Raw genomic sequence first — 27428 nt, 5'->3', positions numbered from 1 at the left:
ACTACAGTTTGATGGCTCACATAAGGGCCAAGCCAAGGGCGCAAGTCTCAGACTCCCAGGCTAAGCCTCTTTTCAGCAGGCTTGGCTAGCTATTGAAGACTAAAGTCCATCCATAACTCCTGCAACATAGCCAACTACACTGCAAAACAGTGAGAAACTCAAGCAGCTGCTCTACCATTCAGAGAACAAGACTCTATGACCATTGAGTTCCAGTTTACTACCACATAGTAAGTTCTGAACATGTGCTCAGTACACTGCCACTTGCTGGGGGTTCAAAGATAAAAATAGGTCACAATGCTCATCCTCAAGGAGCCCAGGCTAGTGGGTAAGACCAACAATCTTTATATAAGTTGAGGAAATGCATAGCCCATCCTGGGTACTTGAGAAGGGATCTCCGGGCTCAAACTGAGGTCCAGGGAAGGCTTCTTGGAGGAGTTGACACCCAAACACTCCAGTGTCTCACATTCCTTATGACCAGGAAGGTTATTGCTATATTATATCTTGCTGGGTCAGTGGATATATTCCTGGCGCAAAGCTCCAGCTGATGAGCATTCACTGCACCTCGATTTATCCTCCAGAACTTCTGCAGAAGTACAAGATGCCTTCATGACCTACACAATGTATGATGACATCATCACCATTAAGCTCATCCAAGAGGCCTGCAACATTCTGGGTAAGTATGAAAGAACTTGTTTTGCTTTCTTAGAGCTGCTGTAACAAAACCCAGTTGATTCTCATTATTTGCAGTGGTTATAGTCTATAAAGCTGCTGCAATACTGAATTAGTGAATACTGAACCATTGTTCCTAGGGGAAATACAGGGAATACTTTTCAGTTTCCTGAAAGTCTCTAGGCAGAAGATTTTTGCCAACCAATCAATGCATAACTTTGTTTCATGTGTGCTTCTGTGAAAAAAATACATATTTAATATACACAGTTGATTCATTCACATTGAACTGCTGGCCAACCGTACTGTAACTCATGCCTGAAGGAGGCTAATCTAACACTGCCTGTTCTCTGGAAGGATGTGACAGTCTTCTTGTGCTTAGGGACACTAGATGGCACTTCAGCCTACACTTGGGCATCATTCTAAACAGCAAAATCACCAACAGAAAAGCAGAAAAATGTGAAAAAGATGACACTAAATAGACTGCAAGAAGGACACTAGGTTATAGTTCGAACTAAAATAAGAACATAGAGCACAGCCTTGTTCTACCTTGGCTAGAAGCATTCATGTTAGCCGGTGGAAATTCTTTGTCTGTGAATGACCTTGACATCTCTGTGAGTATTGATTTCAGGGCTACAGATAAATAAGTAGCCAAATTTGTGAATATGAAATCCTCAAATAATGAGGACCGACTGTATCACAACCTGGGTGGCTTAAAACTACAGAAATTCGTTCTCTGTGGTTCGGGGGACCAGAAGTCCAAAATCAGGTTGCTGGCAGGGCCGTGCTCTCTCTGAAGGCTCTCAGGAAAAATCCTTTCCCTCTTCTGACTTCAGGTGGCCCCAGGCTTTCTTTGGCTAGTGGCGGCATAACTCCAGTCTCTGCTTCTGTCTTCACGTGGCTGTCTTCTCCCTGTATTTGTGTCTCTTTGTCTAAATTTCCATCTTCTCATTAGGACATCAAGCATATTGGATTTAGGGTCCATCCTAAATGACATCATTTTGACTTGATTACCCAATTTCCAAACAATGTCACATTCAGAAGTTCCTGGTAGACATGAATTTTGGAGGGCACCTAACCCAGTACAGGGCTCAGGTATGACCCTTTCCATTTGAGTGGCCTTAGGCTTCTTACAGACAAAAATGATGAGCAGCACCGTCTGCACCGCTGCCATCATGTTTGGCTTCGATGTTGGCTTTACAGGTGTTGCAATACCTTTAGAATGGTCTGCTATGATTACCTCTGGGTGTCAGGAGGAACAACATTGAGAATCCACCTATGCCACCTACACTCGTGCTTACCTGGAAATGGACGTGGGGTGCTCTGCAGCATGCTGAGGACCCTTCCCCCATCTGCTCTCCATCGCATATTTTCCCATCTGCCTGGACATGAAAATGCCATTGACAGGATCATAGGAGGACCATGTGTGGATGGTCTCACTGACGATGTGCATGTCCTCCCAGGATGGTTTTTCCTGTGGATGTATTAGCACTGGATTTTTTTATCTTGTTAATCTGCTCACTCCCCACGCCCAGAGGGGAAAGGGTACAGGACAAAAACAAAAACAAAAAAACAAGAAAAAAAAAAGAAATTAGCTCTGCCTCTTTCTAGTTTAATGACCAAGGACAAATGACCTACATAGTTATAGTTTTCTCATTGGTTGAACAAGACCTACTCTTCAGAGTTATTTGGAGGATTAAATGAGAAAATGTATGTGAAAATATCATGTGTGGTATCTGGCATATAATAGGCTTTCAAAAAACATTCCCTTCCTCCCTCCTTCCCTCACTCCCTCCCTCCCTCCCTCCCTTCCTTTCTTCTTTCTTCCCTCCCTCCCCTTTGTGTTTCCTGGGCTGCTGTAACAAAGTACCAACAACCAGGTGGCTTCAAACAACAAACATCAATTCTCTCCCAGTTCTGGAGGCCAGAAGTGTAAAGCCAAGATGTTGGCTGGGTTCATTCCCCTGGAAGCTCTAGGGATAACTTGTCTCTTGCTTCTCTCCCAGCTTCTGGCAGTTGCTGGCACCCCTTAGCCTGTAGACACATCTCCCCAATCTCTGTCCCCATCACCACAGGCCTTCTTCCCTGTGTGTTCACGTGGTCTTCTCATATGGACAGCAGCCATTGGATTTAGGGCCCACCCTAATCCCTTATGTCTTCACCTTATTTTAACTAGCTACATCTGCTCTCTTTTCAAATAAGGTCACAGTCTGAGGTTCTGGGTGGGCATGAATTTGGGGGCACACTATTCAACCCAGTACACCCTCCCTTTCTTTATCCTTCCTTCTCACCAGCACTGAGTACACAATGAGCCAGGGCAGGCCTGAGGGGAGGGAGGGGCAGGCAGCCTCCACCGTCCCAGGCTCCAGGGATCTATGCAGGAAGCCGAAGCCCCCCTCTATACTTCCAGGATCTTTGATGAGGTCCCTCTTTCCCTTCCCATTGAACTTCCTTCACCCATTCCTCATAGGCGGTGCTGCCTTGGGTCACTGTGAGAGTGTGAGATGGCATTTAAGGATGATCTCAGGCAGACGCTGCATCAGGCCTCATGCTTGGCACCTGGCACCGAGTATAGCCCTGTTGGAAGTGTCAGGCTAGGCCCAGTCCCCGGGAGTGTGCAAGCTGACTCTTACGCAGCCTGCAGAGGCTCTGGCAGCAGGGGCCATGGTTTTGAGTTGGTTTCATGGTGCCTCTGAGGACCTAGCAAATTGGCTTGCCATTCTCAGGAACAATTTGTGAAATGATGTAGGTTTAAGCCAGTGGCAGGTATCACAGTCATCAGCCCAGCAGGCGTGCCTGAGAACACACCAGGGCAGCTAGCTAATGCTAAGCCCGCAGGGACAAGCAGCTTCTCCAGAGCGCAGCAGTGATGTGTAAAGTGCCCGTGTCATGTGAGGTACTGAGCTTATTTCCTTTTCCTTTGGATTTCAGAAAAATTATCTGATGATTAAAAAGATAGTGCCAGCTTTACTCGCAGGCAACTGGATCTGACAGATGAGAGGGCTTTTCCCATGGCTTTCACATGGCGATGTGACTGATATCTACATCTCTTCTTATGTTCCTGGTCACCTCCTGGATGCAGAAGACCTTCCAGGGATCCATATCCAGGAGAGGCCCAAAGTCTCTGCCAAGCTGGGAGGGGGAAGTCACTGAGGCTGAGGAAGCTGGATGTGTGTGGTGCTCAGAGTCCTCTCCAGTAACAGGTGGTCACCTGCTTCCCCTGCCCACTCTGGGCCACCTGCTGTCTCATCTCACCATGTTGCTCTCTTGGAGTCACAGAGCCAAGCAGGGGCCAGAGTTGCCAAAGAGGCCTGGCAGGTGATGGTGATCATAGCTAGGAGGAATCTGGTGTCCCAACTGGTTGTTAAAACAACTTCCAACCAGATGTATGCTAGCCGCTGGTCACTTCCCACCTGCATCTTTTGATAGAACCAAGGTTGTGTCTGAGGCTGGAAATAAGGCACAAGGAGTGAAACAGTCATTTGCTCCTTCAGCTCCTGGAATTCAGGTGCCAAGAGCAGCAACACCTCCCGGATGCTTCCTAAAGCCAGTTCCCAGCCTGCCACCACGGCAGTACTTAGAGGGACGATGCAGGCAGCTGGCAGACAGGGCTCATGTGGCTTCCCAAGAATCATGGCTGGGCCTCTCCCCGAATCCACCAACCAACTCCGCTCTCCAAAGAAGCTTACAGAGAGAGATTCTAGGCCAAAGCTGGCCCAGGAACTGAGAAGTGTCAGTGATACCTGCAAACCTCACCCCTATCCTGTCCAGCCTGTTTTGGGACGAATCCCAGGCCCTTTTGTCTCTCCAGCAGCTAACACCAGGGGAGGTTTTTGTGGGACTGGGTTTTCAAAAAGCACACAGCATCGAGCTTTTTGCGCTCGAGTCTGAGCATGGGATGTGTCCTCTTTACAGCACTGTGCTGCTCCCAGGGGCTGCAGGTCTGGAGACCTGGGTTCTCGACTCAGCTCTGCTCCCCAGCTATGGCCTTTTTGTTCAACAGGTGGCAGCACCACAGCTACCCCAGAGGGTCACCTCTCAGCCGTCGTGCTTGACACACCTGCCAAAGAGATTACCTGTTTTGTTTTCTCAAGCATCACTTTAATTTTTTTTAAAAGTATGTGATTACAATGTTAAATATGCTTTTGCAAACCAGACAGACAGATCCCCTCTTGATCCTAATATGTCCACCCCACATAGGCAAAGCCCAGGTGCTGCCCTTGTGGCTGACAGTTCTGTACATCTGTGATCCTAGTGAGGGATGGAGGTCCACAAGCAAGTCCAGTGGTTTGCAATTACCTCCTTTCTTCTGGCTAAGTAAGAGGAGCATCTAGTAACCTTCCTTCCACAGGAAGAATACAAATCATTAGATGGAAATTCTGTAATGAGAGATGACTACATTTGAGCTGAAAATCTGGAGTTTTGACAGAGCTTAGGAAATACAAGGGCAAAAAAGCTTGGAATGGGTAGTGAAATTAAGCCCACCTTTAGTCTTTTCTTGATTTTATTCCAAAGGGTCCCAGCAGCAGAAGGACGTAGTGGCTGTATCGTGTAGTCTTGATTTGGTCTGAGCCCTCTGCGAAAGAACATCTCGTTGTTATTCCAGAATGAGAATGGAGGGTGGATTCTTTTCTGTCACACCAGCTGTGTGACCTTGGGCTAGAATTTCATTGAGAGTTGATCTCCTGCAAAAGGAATAATACCTTACAGGGTTGTGGGAAGGAATGAATTAAATCAAATAACAAATGTAAGGCACTTAGCAACATGCATGGCACATACTGGGTGTTCGGTAAATGTCAGCCGAATGTTGAATCTGAAGGAAGGACGGGGGTATTTCTATGTTTTGTACCTCTAGATACTGTCCCTTATAAGAAGACAGGCTTTGCTGTTCACTTCAAATGGCTGTGGTAAAAAATTATGTTCTACATGTACACAGGGAGGGGAAAAACACACACTGGGGCCTGTTGTGGGGGTCGGGGGAAGGAGAGCATTAGGAAAATTAGCTAACGCATGCTGGGCTTAATACCTAGGTGATGGGTTGATCCGTGCAGCAAAGCACCATGACACACATTTATGTATGTAACAAACCTGCACATCCTGCACATGTACCTTGGAACTTAAAAATAATAAAATAAAATAAATTATGGGCCAGGTGCGGTGGCTTACGCCTGTAATCCCGGTACTTTGGGAGACTGAGGTGGGTGGATCACTTGAGGTCAGGAGTTCAAAACCAGCCTGGGCAACATGGTAAAACCCCATCTCTACTAAAAATGCAAAAAAGAAAAAAAAAATTAGCTGGGCATGGTGGCGTGCCCCTGTAATCCCAGCTACTTAGGAGGCTTAGGCAGGAGAATCACTTGAACCTGGGAGGCAGAGGCTGCAATGAGCCAAGATCGTGCCACTGCACTCCAGCCTGGGCAACAGAGCAAGACTCTGTCTCAAAAAAAAAAAAATTATGTTCTGAGCTCTCTGATTAGTGCTCAGCAAACCATATACAGCTTATGGGCCAGATCTGGGCCCTTGCCTGTTTGTGTAAATCAAGTTTTATTGGAACACAACCGTGCCGCTTTGTTTACACATCGTCCATGGCTGCTTTTGTGTTACAGTGGCAGGGCTGAGTAGCTGCGCAGAGACCATATGATCTGCAAAGCCGAAAACATTTACTATTTACTATCTTCCCTTTACAGGAAAAGTTGGTCATTTCATGCTCTCAAGGGTGGATGCAGATCTTTTTCAAGATTCTAAAAATATCTTTTAACCTAAGAACTGCTCTGGACTGAATTGTGCCCCCATGCCCCAAATTCATATTTGGAAATGGGACCTTTGGGAAATAATTAGGTTGAGATGAACTCATGAGGGTGGGGCCCTCTTGATAGGATTGGAGCTCTTATAGGAGAGATACCAGAGCACTGGCTCTCTCACTCCTTGTCACATGGGAACATGGTGAGAGGGTGACCCTCTACAAGCCAAGTAATCATGTTATCACCTTGATCTCAGACTTCTGACCTCCAGAACTCTGAGAAAATAAATATCTGGTGTTTAAGCCACCCCATCTATGGCATTTTGTCATGGTGGTCCTAGTGGACTAATACAAGAACTTGAATCAGCTTATATATCTCTAGAAAGAAATACTCTGTATATATCATATCAACCCAGTCCATTTTTGTGGCTGTCTGTGCTCATGTACATCAAATGGTGTGGCAGGACCTTCAGCAGTGAGATGCCATCACATACCTGCCCCACTGCCGTCACATTCCCAACCCAACCAACATGTGTAGAGGCAGCAGCCAGTCTATAGACCAATGTGTGGGCTGGCCCACATCACCTTTCCACCGAAAGCCAACGTACATCACTGTGGTTTCTCTCTGCCTAGCTTTGAATGTCAGAAATCTTTTCTTCTTGTCGTTTATTTCCATAACATCTATTGGCCTATATCTATCTGAAAGAGTAAATGAGTATGGTGAATGCATTTTTCAAACAAGAAGTTGGGATGCAAACTCGAGTGAACACATGTATGAGATGTGGAATCAGGACAGCCCCAGGAAGCCCATGGTGATTCTGTACGTCTACAACTCCCATGAGTCTGAGAAAGCAAGACCCAGCCAAAGGAAAGGCTACAGGAAGGACATTTTACTCTCTAACAAAATATACTGGTCAGTTGAAAATCTTCCCTTTGACAAAGGAAAAAGTGTGCTTAGTCACCACTAGCGAGGGCTTTGCTTTCCATGTGGGCTTCAGAATGTAATTTCCCTACCTTGAAGCAATTGCTGGGACTTTTCCAGACCGCTCTGCCTCTGCATAGCTCTGTGCTTTCCAATTAGCATAATTCAGGAGGGGACCAGATGGCAGGTTGAGCACTGCATAAGGAATTGTTCTGTATATGAATAAGTGCCTACTTAGTGTGTAAGTGGGTTATTAGTGATCTGAAGTGACAAAATTCAAAACAACACACAACAGCCATTTGGCACAGCTGTGTCCGTCTAGACTTTGCTTGCGAAGACACCCATAGTAAAATGTGTTTCAACAGTTAGCTATCAGCAAATGCCAGCAAGCCTCTCTGCACTCACATCTTTAAAAATAAGAACAACACAAAATTGACAACGTCTTGAAATCAGGCATTATAACGTTTGCTCTTCACTATTCTCCTCTGAGGATGGGACAACTAACCCAGGCTGTGCAACCAGCCACGAATGGAGACTTGAATTCAGGTCTGCTGATTCCAAGGTTGATGCTTAATCCCACAGACTGGAGGGGAAGGCGACAATGTCTAGAGCAAGGGCTTTGGAATCAGACAGACCTGGGTGAGCCCCCTGGCTACACTGGCTCCTGATAATGTAACCTGGGGTAAATGTTCCCCTGGTAATGCAGCAATGATACCTGTGACGTTTTGCTCACCTTATTTGATTTCTTCTGTAGGGCAACAACCCAGGGGGTTTCATCTGTCCTACAGAAGAAATCAAATAAGGTGAGCAAAATGCCTGACACCGAGTGGGTACACAACAAGGTACCCTGCCCTGTCCCTCACCCCTACTCACCACCAGATAGACCCCTGGCCCTCTGCTGTGGCCCTGGTAGGGCTGATTACTCTGTTCCAAGGTTTGATGGGAACCAGGAGCCTTCTTCTCTACCAGGCTTCAGCGGAATTGCTTCATCCCTGCAGAGCACCACCTTCCTGAGCTGCCTTAATCGACTTCCAGTTTATTTTTTCTCTATGCCTGTATAAACTTACGACTACTTCTGAAACCCAACCCTCCCAATTTAGAGTCTTCTTCCTCCTTGCAAACTACAGCATGGACACGGGCAGATGTTTCTTTCCTTTTCTTAAACTCCTCTTTCTCCTACTCCAAAATATTTCCCCATAAACTAACTCATGCCTGACATTAGTGATATCATTAGAGAAAAAGAGTATGTGAGATTATGGCTCTTTTCAGGTATCTGAAGAGTAATCCTTTGGATACCAGCGCTTTGGGGGAAAAATTACCCATTTTCAATGGAAAACTTTGTCAAATGTAGAGCATGTACTTCTCTTTCCTGTTGAAGAGCATATGTTTTTCTGGGTGACTCAGGAAGAGTGCCATGAGGAATAGCTCTTGTTGCCTGTGACTTGGGTGATGGGAGGTGGGCAGGGTTCTTGCAAGTATGGCCCTGAGTGGGCTGTTTGTCCAGGAGGCTCTGCTTTGGTGGCTATGGTGTCCCTGCCAGCCTCACTGGGGCTTCAACAGGTGCCCTCTGTCCCCCAGCCCTGGACAGCCCAACTCTATCTACTCTTTCCAGTACCTTGAGCTGAAACCCAGCAAGAAGCAAATGTTTCCCAGTGACAAAGAAGACCCATGCTTGTTAAGTCAGAAAGTTTGAGTTCATGCAACACTCCAATGTAAAAGCTTGTTAGAGGTCTCCACATCTGGGGAACCAAGCATAGAAGCTTTGTGACCATCATTTTCCTTCTGGAAAAAAAGTCTTGGCTGGGTGCTGTAATCCCAGCACTTTGGGAGGTCAAGGCGGGTGGATCACTTGAGCCCAGGAGTTTAAGACCAGCCTGGACAACATGGCGAAACCCCCATCTCTACAAAAAATACAAAAATTAACCAGGCGTGATGGCACACACCTGTAGTCCCAGCTACTTAGGAGGCTGAGGCAGGAGGATCACCTGAGCCTGGGGAGGTTGAAGCTGCCTGAGCCGTGATAGCACCACTGCACTCCAGCCTGGGCAACAGAGGGAGACCCTGTCTCAAAAACAAACAGACAAAACTAACCAAAAAAAAACTCAACTCTTTTTATTTATTTTAAAAAACATGTTTTAATACATACACAAAAGTAGAGAGAATTGTGTACAGACGCCCACATACCCTCCACCCAGCTTCACTAATTAACAATATTTTGCCAATCTTATTTCATCTATCTGATTCCTCCACTCTTTTTCTGGTTTTATTTTTTCTGGAGTATTTTAAAGCAATTACCAGGTTTCTCACAATTTCATCCATAAATATTTCAGTATGAGTCTCTAACAAGATAAAGACGTTAAAAATATACTGATAATGCCCTGATTATAACTAACCAAATTCATAACATTACAGAGGCCTGGGCTGCAGCTCTATTTTAGCTGGCCATGGATAAATGTGGTCTTTATGGTCTTATTATGTAAGATTCCCTGTGGTCTTTTCAGAGCAATCAACAGAATCTTTTTTACCTTGACATAATTTCAAACTTGCAAAAGGCTTACAAGAATAGTACAAAGAATTCCCATGTAGTCTTTATCCATATTCCCCAAATGTTGACATTTTACCATATAGTGTCTATCCTTCTCTTTATATCTAGATTTATACTTTTTTTCTTGAAATTGTTATTATATTGCAAATGTGATGCCTTTTTGTCCTTAAAAATTCTCTTAAATAACTACAGTACAACAATCAAACTCAGGAAATGAACATAGATATAGTGCTATTACCTAATCTACAGACCTTATTGAGAGTTTTCCAGTTGACCCAATGATGTCCTTTAGAACAAAAGAAAATCCTGGATAATGTCACTTATCATGTCTCTTCAGTATTCTTTGGCTTGGAACAGTTTCTGAGTCTCTTTATGTTTTATAAAATTGGTATCTTTGGAAAGTTCTGGTCAGACATTTTGCAAAATGTCCCTCAATTCAGGATTATCTGATATTCCTCATGATATAATTCAGGTTATGCTTTCTTGGCAGGAAGATCACAGACGTGATCTTTTTCCTTCCCAGTTTATCATATCAGGAGGCATATTCCATTGATCTGTCTTATTATTAGTGAGGCTAACTTTGATCACTTGGTTTACATAGAATTTGCCAGCTTTCTCCACTGTAAAGTTACCTTTTCCCTTTGTAATTAGTATCTTGTGAGGAGATACTTTCAGATTATGCAAATACCTTGTTGTTTCTCAAACTCCCTCTTTCATAGTTTTAGTATTTATTTGTGATTCTTGTCTGAATTGATACTTATGATGGAAGTCAAATGGTGATTTTCTAAGAATATTATTCCTTTTGTATTTATTCATTGAGTTTCTGTAAGGAAGAATTTCCCCCTCTCCCCCCGTATTTATTTACTTATATAAATGTAGATTTGCAATTCTTATTTTTTAAAAACAGGCTGTAATCGTATCCTTTTATTATTTATTTTGATGCTCAAATTCTGCAGGAGTTAGCCAGTGAGAGCCCCCCTAAACTGGCCCCTGTGTCCTTTTGACATGTCCCCATCATTCTTTGATCACTTCTTTACTTTCTTGCATAACAAGATGTTATAGGCTGATCTCATCCTTTCCCTGCCCCAGGCCTGGAATCTGCCATTTCTCCGAGGCCCTGATTCCTTTGACAGGAGAAGAGCATTTAAAAACTAAGGTCTAGACATTAGGTGACCCCACTGCTACTGGGATGTCACTGTTTTTAGACCCTTTTAGTGGACAGTGCTGGAAAATAGATGTCATATACACACACAACCACACACACATATATACACACACATACACACATCCATCTCTCTCTCTCTCTCTATATATATATACTATCTCTCTCTCTATATATTTACATATATATTTATATATATTTATATATATTTACATATATATTTATATATATTTACATATATATTTACATATATGTTTATATATATTTATATATTATTTATATATATGTTTCTATTTATATATATATTCATATATTTATATGTATATTTATATATATTTATATATATTCATATATTTATATGTATATTTATATATATTTATATATATTCATATGTATATTTATATATATTTATATATATTCATATGTATATTTATATATATTTATATATTCATATGTATATTTATATATTTATATATATTTATATGTATATTTATATATATTTATATATTTTATATGTATATTTATATATATTTATATATTTTATATGTATATTTATATATTTATATGTACATTTATATATATTTATATATATACATTTATGTACATTTTTATATATTTATATATTTATATAGTTATGCAGATATTTATATATATTTATATATTTATATATTTATGTAGATATTTATATATATTTATATATATTTATGTAGATATTTATATATATTTATACATATTTACATATATATTTATATATTTTTATATATTTATGTAGATATTTATATATATTTATATGTATATTTATATATGTATATATTTATATATATTTGTATATATTTATATATTTATATATTTTATATATATTTATATATTTATATTTATATATATTTACATATATTTATATATATTTGTATGTTTATATATTTATATATTTGTATGTTTATATATTTATATATGTTTATGTATATTTATATATATTTATATACATTTATATATTTATATACATATTTATATAGATTTATATATATTTATATACATTTATATACCTTTATATATTCATATATTTATATACATTTATATATATTTATATATTTATGTATATTTATATATTTGTATATATTTATATATTTAGATATATTTGTATATATTTATATATTTAGATATACTTATACATTTGTATATATTTGTATATTAAATATATTTATATATTTGTATATATTTATATATTTAGATATATTGATATATTTGTATATATTTATATATTTAGATATATTTATATATTTGTATATATTTATATATTTAGATATATTTATATATTTGTATATATTTTTATATTTAGATATATGTATATATATTTATATATATTTATATATTTATGTATTTGTATATTTGTATATATTTATATATTCATATATATTTATATATTATATATTTATATATTCATATATATATTTATATATTCATATATTTATATATATTTATATATTTATATATATTTTTATATTTATATATATTTATATATATTTATACATATTTATACATATTTATATATTTATATATTGATATATATTGATATATTGATATATTTATATATATTGCTATATGTTTATATATTGATATATTTATATATAGATATATGTTTATATATTTATATATTTATATATTGATATATATTTATATATTGATATATATTTTATATATATTTATATGTATTTATATATTTATATATTTATATATTTATATATATTTATATACATTTATATATATTATATACATTTATATACATTTATATATTTTATATATATTCATATATTTATATATATTCATATACATTTATGTATTTATATATATATTTATATATATTCATATATAGATAAATATATTTATATATTTATATATTTATATATTTATATATATTTATATATATTTTTATATATTTATAGATATTTATAGATATTTATAGATATTTATAGATATATTTATAGATATATTTATATATTTATATATATTTATATATTTATATATTTATATATATTTATAGATATATATATATTTATAGATATATTTATATATTTGCATATATTTATATATTTATAGATTCATATATTTATATATATTGATATATATTGATATATATTTTATATATTGATATATATTTATATATATTTGTATATATTGATATATATTGATATATATTTGTATATATTTATTTGTATTTATATATTTATATATATTTTTATATATTTATATTCATATATTTATATATTTATATGTATATATTTATATATATTTCTATATATATTTATATATTTATATATTTATAGATATATTTATATATATTTATATATTTTATATATATATTTATATATTTATATATATTTTTATATACATTTATATATATTTTATATATATTTTTATATATATATAAAACCTTGATAGATTTCATTGTCTTATTATGTTAGATTTCCTAATCCAGAGGCACAGGGTTAATTCTATTCCTCCCCTTTCCATAATTGTAACTTCATTCTCAGATAGTGAAAAACCTGGCTCCCACTATCCACAATATATTTACTTGTTCAGAACATAGTTTCAGAATTGTTAACCCACACTGCTGTGAAAAGGAAGCCTACTAACTACAGTAAAATATTTGTTTAAAGTTATTTTTGTTTTTGGCCTGAGGACACAGTAGTGTAAATACTATGTTCAAATATTACTGGGTTAATTTTTTTCCTGGGTAATTATGTTATTCAAAACTGTTCTGTTGAAATGCTGTTCTGTGAATTTGTTTCTGTTTGTATTCCATCTTAGGGGTTTTCTCTATCCTTGTTGATCTTATATTTTATTTATTTTAAGCATATGAAACATTAACATGACTCCCCAAACCAGAACTGTTCAAAAAGTTATGCTCAGAAAAATGTCATTTTCCCCAATCCCACAATTTTTCTAATCTTTCCACCCCATTCCCTACCAATGTCCTGTAGGTAACCAATCTCAATAGATCCAGGTTTATCCTTCTGGTGTTTAATTTTGCGCAAGGAGGCAGATAGATGATTATTTCCTTGTTTTTCCTTCTTTCTTACATGAAAGAATACTAAGCATAGCATAAATTCTCCCCTGTACTATCAAAAAACATTTTAAGACATCTAAGTTAGTTTAGTTCTTTCTTGCAGTTTCTAACCATTTCCTGTATATCTTGGATCCCCTGTGACTTACCGGGTTTTTGGAATCTTAAATACACTGAGGTGAAACTGTATAAAAGACTAAGACAGGTGTTGATTTTTTTTTTAAAGTGGCCTTTATTCTCCGCTGGACATGCATTTTCAACTAAGAATTCTAGAAGCTCCAAACCCATTACAGGTGGAAAACACCACACTCAAACTCAAGATCCTTGTTTGGGAAACAGTTCGTCTCTCAGCCAGATGTCCTTTCCTTTTAACAGAGCTGGGCATCCACAAACAAAATAACCAGAGCCTGGAACAAACAGCTTCATGGATTTTTGTAAGTTTAAAGATTTAAAAGTCAAACATGCAGTCTTTTACCCAAAGCTGCCACTCTCACTTGCATATAACTTTGCTTGGCTTACACGAAGCCCAGTCCTCCTGGCAGAGGTTCTCAGGAGAAGGGGGGCCACTGGGACCCCTGCTTTTCCTGGCAGGTAACAGGATGCACCTGCTCAGAGCTCCAGCCTCCAGGATGCACAGCACAGCTGTTTTTTCTTAGTCTGAATAAGCTAGATTTAGAGGTAACAGAGGGATGGAAGCAGGAGAGCAGAAGGACAATTTCCCATCTGTCTGTTTACCTTTTAGCATTCCCCCTCCCAGAGACTCAAGCACTGGAAAGGAACTTGGTAGAATTTGTCTCAGATCCCCTAGGGGTTAGCAGGTGGCCCCTGAATACTGGTATAGACAAGCCTGCCTGCAGCCAGCCAGGATGCACCCACAAGCAAAGAATCCAACGGAGGCAATTAACATAGGCCATTACCACTGGCTTCTCTACCATCCCAAGCTTCGTCTAGATTCAGATCGGACTAATCAATTTTTGGAAAATATGTATAACTCATCTTGGAAAATATGTACAACTCATCTCTGACAAAACTAGACCAATTCAGTGGGGACTCTATCCTGCTCAGATTACAGAACAATTATCTGCCCCATGGTCTGGCTGTGGACTATGAGCTGTAGGGAAACTGCTCTTCAGACCATCCCAGGAAGCAAGCAGGGGCTGGAGAGTGCCCAGACCTCCTTGGTCTGTCCTCTGTAGGATTTAGCCCTGGATAGCTCACGAGACCTGGAATGTCCCTTGCTGTGAATTCCAAATCCAGCCAGAGCATCACAGAGTTTTTCAAGGATGGAACCACAGATACTGGTGATGGTGAGCTCTTCAGGCCTCCCATAAACCTGGGCATTACAGACATTTGCCCCAGCCCCCAGGACTTACATGTGTCACAGCCCCATTGTAAATAAGAGGGCGTTTCTCACAGGAGCTCCAGACCAGCAGCATGGATGGATGCCCTGTCTCCTGTGTCAATGAAGCCAACGCATAAGCAGCCCTTGCCTTGGGGAGACTCCTTGCTTCTCTCATTGCTGCTTCAGAGGCTGGGGGATGTGGTACAAAAAGTGCTAAACTTAGAGTTGGAGCCTCTTCAACAAATCTGGCCTCTGCAACTCTATGTGACTGGAGTCAGTTCACAAAGATGACTCAGCCCCAACAGGCTCAGCTGTAAAAAGGACATGATAATAAGGTTAGCTACCTTATAAGAGCTGGGCAAACATTGAGTAACAGAACCATAATTAATGTATGTTGTCAGAACTATAAAATATTCTTTTAAAATGTTTGCTGTCTCTCCCATAAAGCGGACACTTGCTCACTGTCTATTCCAACGGTGCAGACTGGGGAGTGGGGAGGTGGGCAGCAGCCCCAACTAAGGCTGCAAATCTACCTCCAGGTGTTCATCGGACACCTACGCTGTGTTTAGCACAGAAAACGTGTAGGACCAGGTTGCTTCTCTCCAGAATTACTATGAATTAGGAAGAAAAAAAATGCAACACTTAGGAAGAGAGAATTCAGAGAAATCTTCATGGAGAATGGAACATGGATGCTGGGCCTCACGGGGAGGCCAAGATCTGATGAGGTCAGGAGAGAAAGAGAAAGACACTGCAAGTATTTGGTATCATCTTTTTGGTAAATCAGGATCCTGTAGCCTTGAAGGCATAGTTTTTTCATTGTGTATTAGTTATTTCTCAGAGGCATCCTTGTATTCTTGTTAGAGACTGACTGTTACATTTAAAGATGTGGGAGGTATTGGGAGTGATCATGGAGGGTCGTGCCCTCCCCACCCAGAGTGAAGCTTGTTCTGGGTACTGGCTTCAGCAGCGAAGCGGGTACAGCATCTCTGCATCCCCTTCCCGACTTTGAGGAAATATTTGTCATGGAGACTTATGTTTCACAAGCACCTACCCAGTGCCAGGCTGCACGGGGCTCCTCACAAAAGCCCCATGACATCAATGTGGTTATTGGCATTTTACCGAGGAGGCAAGTGACGGCTTAGAGAGTAGCTCGATACTGTCACACAGCCAGGATGTGAACCCTTTGGAAATAAATGAAGACCACACAAAGGACAACACACACCTCCAGGGGATTTTATTTAGGGGGTGTGCTTTGGTTTCTACAGGTGTCTCCATGGAAGCCATCCTGAAACTCTTTGGAGAATACTTCTTTCAATTCTGTAAGATGTCTGGCTATGACAGGATGCTACGGACACTGGGAGGAAATCTCATGGAGTTTATTGAAAACCTAGAAGCCCTCCACAGTTACCTGGCACTCTCTTATCAGGTAAGGCCACTTGAGTCTGGTCTTGGCTGCCCAAGAGGAAGCAAATGCTGTGGCAGTCTTGGGCCAGCTCCCCGCCTCCCCCAAGAGAGGCACGGTTGCAGGAGAACCCTCCCATCTGCAGAATCCTTGGTACCTGGTGTTGGTGGGCTCAGGAGTTCTTTTTGGAAGAGAATGAAAAAGAAACACCTGCTGGCCACTTTTATAAACTGGCTCACAAAAACCGAAGGGATGGCCTTTTCAGATAGGGTGTGGTGTTGATTTGGAATTAAATCCTGGAGACTCATTACAATTGGAACAAAGGCTGGAAAACAGTCAGGTTTCAGTGCATTTGCAAAAGCTCTCCTAAGGTTTCCTGGCCAGGATGGAGCTGATAAATTGCATATGCAGCCAGATTCATGTTATTCATGTATCAGAAGGGAAGACTTGATAGGGCTAAGAGCCAGAATCGGAAACCATCCAACTCTGATTAACCCATGGGTGACTGACTGAGGTGTTAGGAAACTAATTTCCCTACTGGGATGTATCCTTCTGGAGTTCCTTTGTTGGGTTTCTTGTTTGTAGAGATCACTGGAAATTCAAATGCCTAGATTCTCTTTTATTTTTTAGACAAGAAAAGGTGAAAGAGCATTTATATATATCATAATAATAGTTTATTATTTTATAGAACATAGTTTAATTTTAGGGCCTTTTATACTTCACCGAGATCTTCCTTCACCATTTCTATATTGGTGTTCGTATCCACCCTTTCAGGGTTGTCATGGGGACAAAATGGGATTGTGGATGTTAAAAAGCCTCAGCAACCCTTACACTCCCCCCCATAGACGATAAATGGGAAAAGCATTATTTTCTCCATTTTTCATATAAGGAATCAGAGGCTTGGAAGCCTTAATTGACTTCAATTATGAGTCATGAATAGCTGGGCATGAATAGCTGGGCCTGTCCTGTTGTTATCATGTGAACTACTCAAGGGTAGAGGGAGTGGAAACAGCCCTGCTTATGGGGTCAGATGGGCCCATGAGACTGTCCCACCGGCTCTACCACTTAACAGCTGTGCGATCCTGGGCAAGTTAGTTCCTGTCTCTGAATTCAATTTATTTTATTTAATAATATTTGTTGGATGACTAATATTTATTGAGTGATACTATGTATCAAGTACTTTTTAAGGTATTAGACACAAACAGAGACAAAAAGGAATAAATAGGGAAAAAATAACCTACCTCATAGCAATATGTGGATTACAAGAGATAAGATGTAAAAGTCTCTAGCATTGTAATCAGCCCAGAAAAATCAGCTTTCCATAAATAAATAACTCTATTCCTTCCCCTTTCTTTCTTCTCTGTTCAATATGGCCAGTTTAAGAATTACGATAATTTGCATGACAACTTCCTTTCAATTTCTTAGCTAAAGCACAACAATTAGGATATAAAGAAATACAGTTAGGCCCTTTTAATATTTTTTGTAATATGTATATTTTTTATTCTATGATCTTTTTTCTTTGCTTTTTTATAATTTCAATTTTTAAAAAAAGATTCAGAGGGTACATATGCAGGGTTTTTACATGGGTCTATTGCATGATGCTGAGGTTTGGGGTATGATTGACGCTGACACCCAGGTAGTGAGCATAGTACCCAACAGTTTTTCAACCCTCGACCCCCATCCCTTCCTCCCTCCTGTAGTAGTTCCCGGTGTCTGTTGTTGCCATCTTTATGTCTATGTGTATTCAATGTCTAGCTCTCACTTATAAGTGATGCTAGAGAAGCAATAGAATAGAACTTCTCTGGTGGTGTTTGAGGACATTTTGCATATAATGAGATAAATAAAATATTTAAATATTATAATATACAAGTTGGAAGAAAATACATGCAATGATACCTAACAGCAATATAGTGCTTTATTCTGGGCAAAGTATTATAGATTGTCTCTTTAGGCAAAAATAACAAAGTAAGATAATATTCACTTTTTTTGTGTCTACCTAGTAATTTGGCAGTGCCTTTAAGGCATATATTTCTGGTTATAACCGAGTCTTTAATCTTGTTGTGCTTTAGCTAACCTTTATTGAGGCTAATTATGAGGCAGGTGTTGGGCTAAGTAATGTGTCAACATTGACTTACCTTCTTGATGCCATAAGAGTAGGCAGTCTTATTTTTCCTGTTATACAGATGAGAAAACTGAGGTCCAGAAAGGTCAAGTAACTGTCCCCAAATCACCCAGGCATGGTGGCTGAGCTGGACCCAAACCCACACCTGTCTCCAAAGATCCTGCCCTGTGCTGTTCTCATTATTCTTTGGAATAATGAGGACTTTGTCAAAGATCACATGGCTTTAGGTGTACAGCCTTATTTCTGGGCTTTCTATTCTGTTCTGTAATGATACCTAACAGCTATATAGTGCTTTATTCTGGGCAAAGTATTATAGATTGTCTCTTTAGGCAAAAATATTTTTTTATTCTGTTATTCTTTGCCCTAATTCTCCACTTTTAAAAAGCCATATTTGAAGTAAGAAATAAAAGTATAACTATATTATTTAGAGACTTAGTGACATTGACCAGAAGAACTAAAAGCACAAACTTTTGGAAGTGTCTCTGGGCAGGGGGTAAGGAGGGAGGAGCATGAAGCAGGATCACGTGGACTTTCTTTCAGACCTCTGTATTCTGTTACTTTATTTTCACTATGTAGGATTTGGATATAATTTTTAAATTAACTGTTAATTTCCTATTTTATTTATGCCTTTTAAATGTGCTGCCTCAACTACTCTTTACATTTTGTCAAGATGTAAACCCACATACATACAAATAAATATATGTACTTTCTCTAGGCACATACTTTTGGAATTAGAAAAAAAATAGTATTTGAGGGCTGGGTGTGGTGGCTCATGCCTGTAATCTTAGCACTTTTGGAAGCCGAGGTGGACAAGATCATTTATGCCCAGGAGTTTGAGACCAGCCTGGGCAACACAGCAAAGCCACATTTCCACAAACAATACAAAAAAAAAAAAAAAAAGTAGCTGGGCATGGAGGTGGCGTGACTGTAATCCCAGCTACTCAGAAGCCTGAGGTGGGAAGATCGTTTGAGCCTAGGAGGCAGAGGCTGCAGTGAGCCGTGACCGTGCCATTGCATTCCAGCCTGGGCAACAGAGCATGACCCTATCTCAAAAAAAAAAAAAAAAAAAAAAAAGATAAAAAAGTATTTGGGGAAAAAAAAGAAACCCATTTTAACTAACAACATTTCACCATGGAAGACGACAAAGATCTTGGAAGGAACCCATCTCCTTTGCCTATTCCCTCACTTGGACCAAAAGCTGTGTGTCCAGGGTGCTGAGTTGCCCTCTAACTAGCTAGAGACTCCCCTAGGCAAAGTCTCTATCCTTCTTTCCTAGTATACATCTCATTTACTGTAAAATGATACGTACTTAAATGTCAACATTTCTGGAGAAAGGGGAGGATCTCTTCTGATGTATCCTTGAAGGTTCTACTTTTTTTTTTTTTTTTTTTTTGAGATCGCTCTGTCTGTCGCCCAGTCTGGAGTGCAGTGGCGCCATCTCGGCTCATGGCAACATCCGCCTCCTGGGTTCAAGCGATTCTCCTGCCTCAGCCTCCCGAGTAGCTGGGACTACAGGCATGTGCCTCTATGCCCGGCTAATTTTTTCGTATTTTTAGTAGAGACAGGGTTTCACCGTGTTAGCCAGGATGGTCTCTATCTTTTGACCTTGTGATCCGCCCTCCTCAGCCTCCCAGAGTGCTGGGATTACAGGCACGAGCCACCGCGCCCGGTGGAAGGTTCTACTTTCTAAATGTTCAAATTGACATCACAGATGACATTATCCTTTCAGAACAAGACATTGATTAATTCTACTTGCAAATTCTCTGATTCCCTGGTGTGTTGGAAAGTGAAGATGCCCATGGTCACTTGGTCACAGGCCAAGCGCAGCAGAAACTCACTAAGGCTTCCTGTTACCAGCAGACAGCTGCTTTTGGAATATGGGTAGAAACAGCATGGCACGGTGCAAAGGCTCATTTGGGAATCAAATGTTGTTCTACCGTTAACCTAGGTTTACCTTCCCTGAGCCTCAGTTTCTTCTTCTTAAAATGGAACTAGTACTTGCCATATAGAGTTGTTTAAAGTATAGTAGGTATAGTATAAAATTCCTGACATACAGCAGCAGAAACAGTGGGAGTTTTTATGTGATTGGAGAGAGGGTTGGGATATAGTTCTGTATGATAAATACTATTGTTTCACAAAGCCTCAAAAGCATAATTTACACAATTTGTGTCCACTGGGAAAAATGTGTGTCTTTTAATTAGGAGATGAATGCACCATCGTTTCGTGTGGAGAGAGGAGCAGATGGGAAAATGTTTCTCCATTACTACTCGGGTAGAGGTGGTCTGTGCCACATTGTACAGGTATGGAAATGGCTTAGCTGGCCGCAGAGCTGTGGGGCTTCTGAAGTGAGGAAGGTTTCCCCATGGATTCTCCAGGATGGCTAATAACTGGCTACGGGTAAGAAGTTAAAACTCTCTTAGAATGTGTGACTTCATATCATCTTGACCACTGCTCCCGATGTCCTTGAGCTTTTAAAATAAGTTTCCAAAGTTCCACAAAAACAAGTAATTTGTATTTTTCTTTCAACATTTTAAATTATACAGGTTTTTACATAGTTGTGATAATTCTGCCTATATTATTTTGTATCAGCTCTGTATTTGCATTTAGCATTGTAGAAAAAGCATGTTTCCACATAATCTTTAAAACCACATATTAAATGGCCGAATGATATTCCATATTGTAATTATCTTAACTAATCTCCTATTATTAAATTTTCCATTGATACTAATCTTTTGCTTTTGTAAACAATGCTATCATGAACATCTTCATACGTGCTTTCCATATATATATATATTTTTTTTTCTTTTTTTTTTGAGATGGAGTCTCGCTCTGTTGCCCAGGCTGCAGTTCATTGGCGCGATCTTGGCTCACTGCAAGCTCCGCCTCCCGGGTTCACACCATTCTTCTGCCTCAGCCTCCCAAGTAGCTGGGACTACAGGTGCCCGCCACCACACCTGGCTAATTTTTTGTATTTTTAGTAGTGACAGGGTTTCACTGTGTTAGCCAGGATGGTCTCGATCTCCTGACCTTGTGATCTGCCCGCCTCAGCCTCCCAAAGTGCTGGGATTACAGGCATGAACCACCACGCCCAGTGCTTTCCCTATATTTTGTATATAACCCTGGGATAGATTCCCAGGGGAACACTTTTTTGAACTTGATCCTTAATGCTTTTACAACTGAATTTTGCTTACATTATCTCTAGGTTTATTTGTTTGTTTAATGAGTTAAATGCCTACCTGAAATAACAAACAAATGAATAGATGCCAAACTAGAAATTAAAGTGGCATGGATATATTTGGTATCCAAACATGTATAACTTCAGTCTCTGCATATTTTTATTTAATTGGCTATCACTGATGTCTGATTTGAAGCAGGGCCTGGGCTTGGTGAACTTCAGAATATTCATCAGAAGTTTTACAATTTGATTATTTTATGATTTTTGCTGATAAAGTTGCCTTTGGCCATCCCTCGACAATAGGTGTCCTTCTGCTGCAGGTATCATTGAGGCTGTGGCCAAAGACTTCTTTGACATTAATGTAACCATGGACATTCTTGACATGAATGAAGAAGTGGAGAGGACAGGGAAGAAGGAGCATGTTGTGTTTCTGATTGTACAGAAGGCTCGCAGGAAGATGAGAAAGACAAAGCCAAAAAGGTTACAAGACAGTCAGGGCATCGAGAGAGACCAAGAGGTACTGGGTTTGCTGTGCCTTTAGAAAGAACAGTTGTACTTAAGTAGAGCTACCAGTCTTGGAAAAATCTATACAAACAACAGAATCAACTGGACCTTTTGTTTTTTTGTTTTTGTTTTTTACAGTTTCCTTTAAGTTCTGGGTTACATGTTTTGAACGTGCAGGTGTGTTACATGGGTATACATGTGCCATGGTGGTTTGCTGCACCTATCAACCCATCATCTAGGTTTTAAGCCCTGCATGCATTAGGTATTTGTCCTAATGCTCTCCCTCTCCTTGCCCCCTGACAGGCCCCGGCATGTGATTCTCCTCTCCCTGTGTCCATGTGTTCTCACTGTTCAACTCCCACTTACGAGTGTCTACAGCTATACCACCCTGAACGTGACTGATCTCGGAAGTTAAGCAGGGTTGGTCCTGGTTAGTGCTTGGATGGGAGACCAACTGGATCTTCTAATAGTGGAATTAAGGCAGAGTTTCTCAATTTTGGCACTACTGACATTTTGAACCAGATAATTCTTTGGTGTTGATGGGGTATCTTTCACATTATAATGTGCTTAACAGCATCCCTGGTCTTTTCCTACTAGTAGAACCTCATCCCCTCATTTGTGGCAAAAAAAAAAAGAAAAAAGAAAGAAAGAAAGAAAAAGAAATGTCTCTTGGCATTGCCAAGTGTCTGCATAGTGGGGGTAATGGATAAAATCATTCCCAGTTGACAATTGCTGGGTTAAGTGGATATATACTGGGAAGCATTCTGGGATGTACCTGAGCCTGGACAATTTTTCACATATAACAATAACCATATGAAGGGTTTGAAATTTGAACTTGATGGCTTTTTTTTTTAATCCTCCTCAAATAAATTGATCTTTCCAGTCTTCAGTGCCCACTTCTGCAGCTGGAACCAGTCATAGGTCCTGAGTCAACTCAAGACTCTGTACTTGGCCACCTCAGTTGCAACTGATAGGGTTATCATTACCTGCTTAGGTTACCACGTATGTTAGGTGAAGAGCTCTCCATGCACATAGCTTGTGAAAATGCCCAGATTAGGATTAGTCTGTGATTCCTTAGAGTATTTTCAAAGTCCATCTCAGAGTCTGTTCATTGCAGAATCTTCAGCCACAGGAAGAAATGTTCGTGCATGATTTTCTTGCCAGATATCATCCTAGTTCCCTCTTGAGATTTTCTGAAAAGTTATTGCTTTCTTTGATAGAGAAACAGCATGAGGACTAATTTGATTAAAAAATACCGGGAATGCTAAAGTCTTGGTAGAATTGATCTTGTAAGCCCTTATGCTATTCCTCTGGCCATGGATACAGTTCCTTATTTAAAGGTGGACCCCATCACAGCAAATGGGGTTTGTGCTTCTCCAGTCATGTGACCAGGTGCCTGTCTCCCTGCCATCTGTAGGCCCTCCTGGCAGCTTTCCTCAGGATGAAGGAGAAATATTTGAATGTCTCTTCTTATCCTGTGAAAAAATTCCACTGGGATGTTGTGAGAAGCATAGTCATGTTTGGAAAAGGTAAATGAGTGATTCTCCCAAGCTCAGCTCTGAGATCAGAAAGATTGCTTGATTCTCAGGAGTAGCGGCCAGTGTACACTGACGGGGCCAAGCCCTCTGCGATTATGTTGGCACTAGTTTCTGCAAAGCTTGGATTTGGTGACCATAGTTTTTAACTTTAAAATGTCAGGCTCTAATTGTCCTTCCATTGCCTGTCGTTATTTGTGCCAGGTGACATGGAGACATCGTCTCCCCTGTCCTAAGAAAAAGTTTTTGGAGACACAATTGGAATCACTCCCAACAGGTGATGGATGGAGAGAAGGAAGATGAGCACTGATGTGCCATCAGGAACAATGAATTTTCCACAGCTCCTCTTCTGCAGTCCGGCCTTCTCCATTTGGACACATTTCTGGACTGGAGATCTGTGGATAACAACCCTAGTCGCCCAGCAAAGGACACTAGATCAAGAGCCAAGAAAGCAAGTTTCTGGCTCTGTGCCTAAGGAGCTGTGTGACCCTGGACAAGAGTCTCCATCTTCTCATTTGCAAAATGCAGGCATTAGGCTTCCTAAGGTACCCCTGTGGGCACTGAGCCCATCTAATGATTAGCACCTAACGCCTGAGTCTGAATAAGGGCACTGATCCACTGGGAGAAGGGAGTTAGGGTGCTCTGCGGCACGGCTCAATGGGCCAGGTGACACGCATCTGGGAGAAGGTCTGCGGGGCTCAAAGGGCTGCATTTTGCGTCCTTCAAGCCATGGCAAGTGAGTCAAACATGCAATTGACATCCTTTGTCTAGGAGATTTTCATATCAAAAAGGCTCCATTTCGAATCTCTACCCCCTGCCAAATAGGACTGTTGGTTAAATTTTCATGTGCCACCCAAAACTGTCAGTCTAAAAAGCTCCATGGCAAATGTCCCTGATGCTGGGCCCGGAGCACACGCTCTGCTCTGCTAGCTCATTGTCTGGCTGTCACCATTTCAATGCCGACTCTGTGTTCATGGCGAGACATACTCAATTGGCCCAGAAACTCTTCAGCGGCAGGCAGAAACTTGGCAGGGGGCAGGAGGGCTTCTCAACCTGGTAGCAAGTTTTCTGTTTGTTTTAATTTGGAAGAAGAATTGCTGTGGCCATCTGGAGATGCTGAGGGAGCCCATGCAAAAGAAGTGAGATTGCACTTTGCTTGTGAAACACTTAAGATACTATCCCTATCCCGAGCTCTGCTCTGTGCAAGGGTGGAGGCGGGAGCTGCTTCTCATCAGCACTTTCTTTTTCTATGTCCAGGGCATCTCATGAACACCTTTGAGCCAATTTATCCTGAGAGACTCTGGATTGAAGAGAAGACATTCTGCTATGCTTTTCCTTTCCACATTGTATTTGATGAATCAGTAAGAGACTCTTCCCTCTGTAGCTAAGAACTGGGGCTAAACCAGGGAAGTGAGCATGATTTACAGTCCTTCATGAACAGTGGAGATTTTCAAGTCCCTGAGAAATTCCCAGGGCTTGGGAGACTAGGCTTTACCCTGGCAGGACCATTGATTTCCTTTTCATATTGTGGTATCCTCCAGAATCCAGAATGCAGGATCTTCTTGATAGGGTAGAAAGGGAGGTTTGAACTAGTAAGTGTATGGGAAAGTTTACCATTAGAAAAAAGGGGAAAAGGAAGTGACGCTAAAATTCACTACATAAAGAGACAACAGAACACAGTCAGTAGCAACAATAGGGTGGAATTCTACCCATGAACACTTCCCATCCTTGTGACCACCATGTATGTCTCCATCCCACCCAGCTTCACATTCTGCATCTTGAACGTGGGGAAGGGGTCATGCTAAGTCAAGCCACTGCTCTGTGAGAGTTGTGAGCATAACTATTTAAGTTTGATTGTTAATCCATTTCCATGGATAAAATATATGTCAACTGAATTGATTAGGAACTCATTTAAAGGACACCTATTTTACTTCTTCCTTCTGTGTCTTCACTGGAGATAGCAGTGAAAGGTATCCTCCCACCCCCTTGATGGATTTCTTCACCCAGGCCTGGATGATATATCCAATGCTATAGAATTTGCTAGTTTCTTCATTAGTAAATGATAGAGAGTGAGAGAGTTGTCTCAGAGAGCGAGGGAAGAACTATTAGCCCAATAGAGAGCTGTAACCTCATTTCTCTTTAGTCAGAAATAAGCCTCTCAGCACTCTTGTACTATTCTTTTCTCTTTCAGACATTAGCACAGATTTGATTGTTTCAAAAAAATTTATTACTTCCATGATGTTGATTCCATTACTGACCCCCTTTCCCGATAGTGAGCCACAGAACACGGCTAGAATGTTATTTCCAAGGGGAAGTTTATGGGGAGGGGGGTTGCTTTCTATTCCTTGGTCTTATATCTGTCCTCTGTGGATAGCTACGGGTGAAGCAAGCCGGAGTGAACAGTCAGAAGTACGTACCAGGACTCCAAACCCAGAAGATTCAACTGGATGAGTATTTCTCCATCATTCATCCTCAAGTTACCTTCAACATTTTCAGCATCCGCAAATTTATCAACAGTCAATTTGTCCTGAAGACACGAAGAGAAATGATACCTGTAGCATGGCAAAGTCAGACCACACTCAAACTTCGAGGTAATCACTCACTCCTTTCCTGTTGCTCCCCGCCTGTTTGAGAGATTGATCAGAAAGGGAAGAGGTAAAGTTTTCCAATTTCCTAAAAAGTGGGGTAGGGGCGACGTTGAGAACACGTTTTCTTTTTTCTGACGTTTCCACTTGACTTGATCTGTAAAGAATATATTTTATTTCCTCAACCATCTCTGGTTTAGACATAAACAATATATGTAATATAGTTACATACATAATTATTAAAGTACATACAATATGTAATTTAAAAATTCTGATATGTTACTAAAATTTTCAGAATGCATGAGGTACTATTGGTATTAAATTAATGTCTGTATTTTATGTAGCAACATGATCATCTAACTCACTATTAGTAGGGCCCACATTTTGTTTTTAATTGTAGTAAAATTTACATAAGAAAATTTACCATTTTAATAATTTTTAAATGTACAGTTCATTGGTATTAAGCACATTCACACATTGTACGTTGTACCTTCACTATCATCCATTTCCAGAACTTTTTTATATTGTGCAAAACTGAAACTCTGCCTATTAAACAATAACTTGTTTGTCCTTCCTCAATTCCCTGGTAACCAGCATTCTACCTTCTGTTCCTATGAATTTGACAAATCTAGATACCTCATATAAATGGAATAATACAGTACCTGTC

General features: G+C 39.9%; 1 protein-coding gene across 1 annotated transcript in view; it reads left to right on the top strand.

Annotated features, from left to right (window-relative positions):
* Positions 1-591: 591 nt before the first annotated feature.
* The window catches only part of LOC100445008 (guanylate cyclase soluble subunit beta-2), a 43715-nt gene continuing 16878 nt past the window's right edge, over positions 592-27428 (top strand). The window contains exons 1-7 of the mRNA XM_054529345.2: positions 592-673; positions 16704-16864; positions 21164-21260; positions 22455-22654; positions 24059-24170; positions 25434-25537; positions 26551-26767. Coding sequence (XP_054385320.2) covers positions 607-673; positions 16704-16864; positions 21164-21260; positions 22455-22654; positions 24059-24170; positions 25434-25537; positions 26551-26767 — 958 coding nt within the window. The 5' untranslated portion in view covers positions 592-606. The remainder of the gene's footprint in view (positions 674-16703; positions 16865-21163; positions 21261-22454; positions 22655-24058; positions 24171-25433; positions 25538-26550; positions 26768-27428) is intronic.

This window comes from Pongo abelii, chromosome 14 (genome assembly GCF_028885655.2).
Source record: "Pongo abelii isolate AG06213 chromosome 14, NHGRI_mPonAbe1-v2.0_pri, whole genome shotgun sequence".
Classification (NCBI taxonomy): Eukaryota; Metazoa; Chordata; class Mammalia; order Primates; family Hominidae; genus Pongo; species Pongo abelii.
The sequence above is the reverse complement of the archived record's forward strand: the minus strand, read 5'-3'. Positions and strand labels throughout refer to the sequence as shown.